At 33.9% G+C, this 4,254-nt stretch overlaps 1 protein-coding gene across 1 annotated transcript; it reads right to left on the bottom strand.

Moving 5' to 3' along the window:
* Window positions 1–1,334: 1,334 nt before the first annotated feature.
* Window positions 1,335–2,688, bottom strand: LOC116001653 (probable purine permease 11). Its single transcript, XM_031241553.1, has 2 exons — window positions 2,593–2,688; window positions 1,335–2,505 (listed from the first exon to the last, which is right to left on the bottom strand). The coding sequence occupies exons 1-2, from the start codon at window positions 2,627–2,629 to the stop codon at window positions 1,439–1,441; spliced, it is 1,104 nt and encodes a 367-aa protein (XP_031097413.1). The 5' UTR covers window positions 2,630–2,688; the 3' UTR covers window positions 1,335–1,438.
* Window positions 2,689–4,254: the final 1,566 nt, after the last annotated feature.

The following is a 4,254-nucleotide window of genomic DNA, read 5'->3' as shown; positions in this document are numbered from 1 at the left end:
ACTAATTTTGCTAATTAATTGAAAATATAAAAAGATCCTAATGGAAAATGAAACGGAAATTAGGCAAATTGAAAAAAAAAATGATATTATTAGTTGACTAAAAATTATTTAAAAACTTTAAAAAAAAAATTATTGCACTTTCCTCTTGAAAACTTTAAATTATTTAAACTTTAAAAAAATTAAAATATACTTAATGTATAAAAGTGTAATTGCCATATATTAGTGTAATCAACTAATTATAATTGCCTAATAATTATTATGGTAATTAAGCTAAATATTGGTTGTTGAATTTATTTTTATAATACTTATAATTAAATTATTTCTTATTTTTTCATATTTATTTTAGTAATAATATAATTACATAAGATTTATTTTAGTAATAATACAATTACATAAGTCATATTACATATGAATCTTTTTAAGATAATTGTAGACAAACAAGAAATATATTAATCAATTAATTGCGTTACACTTTTGCAGTAATCTTATAATCAAATAAACGTACACGTTCAATATTAGAAATTTTTTATAATTTCATCTTTATTTTTATTATCTAAATATATGATAAAAAAAATTTATCTGTGCATCGCACGGGTAATTGGGCAATTATTTTCTCTAATTCAAGCAAGGAAAACATTAGAAAAACATAATCGATCCAACCAATTTCATCAATTGCGCTATATATAATATTCGATGTTATAATTTATATAATTGTATATCGATCTAAATATTTTTAAAAATATTATAACAAATCAATTCCGTGCAACGCACGGGTGAAAATACTAGTTTAATATAGAGTTAATTCTATTTTTTGTCCTAGATTTATAGGTGACAATCCACTTTTAGTCCATTTTTATCAGAACATCCTTTTTTGTCCTAGTATTATTGTGACATGACCATTTTTGGTCCTCCGTCAAAAAAAATCATTGAAATGCAGTTGAATATTAGGACATTTCGATCTTTTTTATACAAACTAGGTTGACCGGCTATATTTTTATGTTTGTTGTTTTGAAAAAAATTCATAACTGAAGACCAAAATGCACTTGTATTTTATGAAATTTAAACTGTTTTGTTGATAGAGGACCAAAAATGGTCATGCCATAATAATACTAGGACCAAAAGTGGATGTTTTGAAAAAAAAAAAAAGGACTAAAAGCGGATTGTCACCTATAAATCTAGGACCAAAAATGGAATTAACTCTTTAATATAATATGAATTTTACAATTATGAACGTTTTAAAAAATATTATATATTATTATTTAAAAAATATTTCAATATAATTAAAATTTAATATTGAGCATCTATTTTATTTAGAAATTAGAAAAGACTAGCAATGTGTATAACTCCGTATTTCATTACTAAAAATATCATTTCAGAAACTTTTCAATATATTAAATACATCTCCCTAAATCTGTGTCCATCTTTAGGACAATGATTCCTAAACTTGATTGGTAGATGATACAGTTGACTTAGCTTTGGAATCATCAAGGTAATGCTGATAAATATAAGACAGGAATCCCCAAATTGCAAGCAGCAATGCAATGACCTTCACCCCATCCATCTTGTCTCCAAAGAATATGACGGCAAGAACCGGAACGCTAGGCAAACCCAGCGTACTAATAACGTTGGAGAACAGAGAAGAAACCTCAAAAATCAACCCCAACAAACCCACAGAACAGATCTGCCACGACACCGCCGTCCAAACCAACGTCATCACATACGCCACCCGGCCCTTCTCAAACCCACTCATCTCCCCCTCCAAACCCCTCCATTCCCCGCTCGCGAAAAGGCCCACGACGCAGCAGCAGCTCGCCACGCACGACGGGAAGACCTGCATATCCACCACCGCGCCGAACGTCTCTGTTCCGATCACCTTCTTGAACGAGAGCTCCATCAGGGAGAGGTAGAGCGAGTACGCGGCGGATGCGCCCACCGTGCACAGGAATCCTATGGCGTACTTCCCCTTGGAGACGCCCGCCGTGCCGCCGTCGGAGTCCGCGTGGACAGCTAGGAGCGCGGCGGACACGGTGAGGAGGACGAGGGAGTTGAGGATGAGAGCGGTGAACTTCTGGGCGTTGATTAGGAACGAGAAGAGGGCGTTGAAGGCTAGCTGGGTGGCGCAGAGGAGGGAATAGGTGGAGACGGGGATGTAGAGGAGGCCGTAGGAGTACATCATGTTGTCGCCGGCTAAGAGCAGGCCGAAGAACACGTAGAGAGACAGCATGGTTGTTGAAGTACGAGGATGTTTCGGTGATGACGATGAAGAATCCGTGGAGCGGAATAGGAACAAGAGCGGAATCAAGATCGGGAATCCCGCGGATTGAACCAACGTTGCCATCCACTTGCTGTTCCCTCCTTTGTCGTAGTACAGTCGTCCCAACATCGTGGCGGCGGATTGCCCTGCCACCAGGAATACGATGTACAGGCTTATCCTAAACCACCATGTATAATTCTTGCTTCTCCAAATCTCCACCTGGTTCGTTGGGCTATCATTATTATTATTGCCTATAATTCCATCATAAAAAAAAAACATAAAATTAGTTGAATATTGCAAAAGAAATAAAAAAAAAAAAATCTATGAATAACGGAAACCTCTGCTTTGGAGTTCAACTTCTTGAGAGGCATCCATGGCTTTCCTCTGCTTTGGAGTTCAATGGAAATGCAAAGTATATCATTGAAGCCTATAAAAATATTGAGCAACACTATGTATATATAGTAAGACTTGTATTTGAGATTCTTTGTTCAAAAGGCAACCATGTAAGAGTTAATTTCATTTTTTGTCCTACTATAGGGGTAGACGTGTAGTCATTTTCTATTAGAATATTCACACTTGGTGTTAGTATTATTGTAGTATGATCATTATTGGTCCTTTATTAACAAAACAATTTCCTTTAAATATAAAGGCATTTTAGTTTTTAATTACGAATTTAAAAAGAAAAACATAAAAATATAACAGATAAACTCATTCAATGATAAAAACGTCTTTGTATTTAATGATTTTGTTGATGAAAAAAATTGATCATGTTACAATAATATTAGTACTAGAATCAAATATAGATATTCTGATAAAAAAAAAAAGAAATTAAAAATAGATTGTGACCTAAAAATTTAAGACCAGAAGGGAAATTAACTCTTTAATGTAAACTCAATCATGACTGGTTGACATTTTACAGCTAACTATGTTTGACTAATTTGCTTTGATCAGTTGACTAAGGAAAGTTTATGCCTCATTTATCTGATATAACTCATCGTAACAATTTATGGTTCCAATTCACACCGCATGTCATTGTTGACTATGTTACAAGACAACATGTCAAAGATTTTGTCGCCATCCAAGAGATAAAAGATTGGCACTCTAATGAAAGTGTTATATATTTGATTTTAGAGTAATGTTACCGCCTATCCAAAATTTTCTCTTCATAATTAGGACGGTTAACGAACCAAACATAAATGAACAGAGGTTGTTCATGTTCGTTTGTTAAGGATTTTAGGGTGTTCGTGTTCGTGTTCGTTTGTTAAGGTTTTTGAAAATCATGTCTGTGTTCGTTTGTTAAGCGTTCGTTAACGTTCGCGAACACGTTCACGAACGCATTCGTTAACGTTAACGAACATGTTCACGAACGTGTTCATAAACATGTTCATTTACGTTCATAAACACGTTCGTAAACAGTTAATAACCAAATGCATGCACATGTTCATGAACACAATTTGTTTGTGAACAAGAAATAATCTATGCTCACGAACAATTATATATATATATATATATATATATATATATATATATATGTATGTATGTATGTATGTATTTATGTATGTATGTATGTTTGTAAACATGTTCGCGAACATTATTAAACGAACACTAAACGAGCTTGTTCGCGAACACTACTAAACGAACACAAACGAATTTGTTCACGAACACTGCTAAACGAACACAAACGAGCTTGTTCGCTAACACTTAGCAAACGAGCTTACCACTGTTCATACTCTGTTCGTTATAACCGAGCTCTAAATTTTGTTTGTTAATGTTCATTTACCTTAACAAACGAACATAAACGAACGCTTACCGAGCTCGAACACGAGTAGTTTGTTGAAAGCTCTATTCGCTAACGGCCATATTCATAATTTGCACTGACATTTTTTATTGGATGGTCTATTCTTTGATAACAATTAGGGTACGTTTGGTTTGCACATGGAAATCGGAATCGGAATGAGTATCAAATACTTGGTAATGATAATGGGTTTTGGTGAAAGTAT

This window comes from Ipomoea triloba, chromosome 13 (genome assembly GCF_003576645.1).
Source record: "Ipomoea triloba cultivar NCNSP0323 chromosome 13, ASM357664v1".
Lineage (NCBI taxonomy): Eukaryota > Viridiplantae > Streptophyta > Magnoliopsida > Solanales > Convolvulaceae > Ipomoea > Ipomoea triloba.
The sequence above is the reverse complement of the archived record's forward strand: the minus strand, read 5'-3'. Positions and strand labels throughout refer to the sequence as shown.

Coding starts and splice junctions, on each gene's coding strand:
- LOC116001653 (XM_031241553.1), bottom strand. CDS start 2,629: ATGGATGCCTCTCAAGAAGTTGAACTCCAAAGCAGAG. Junction 2,506..2,592: donor AGTTGAACTCCAAAGCAGAG/GTTTCCGTTATT, acceptor ATGGAATTATAG/GCAATAATAATAATGATAGC.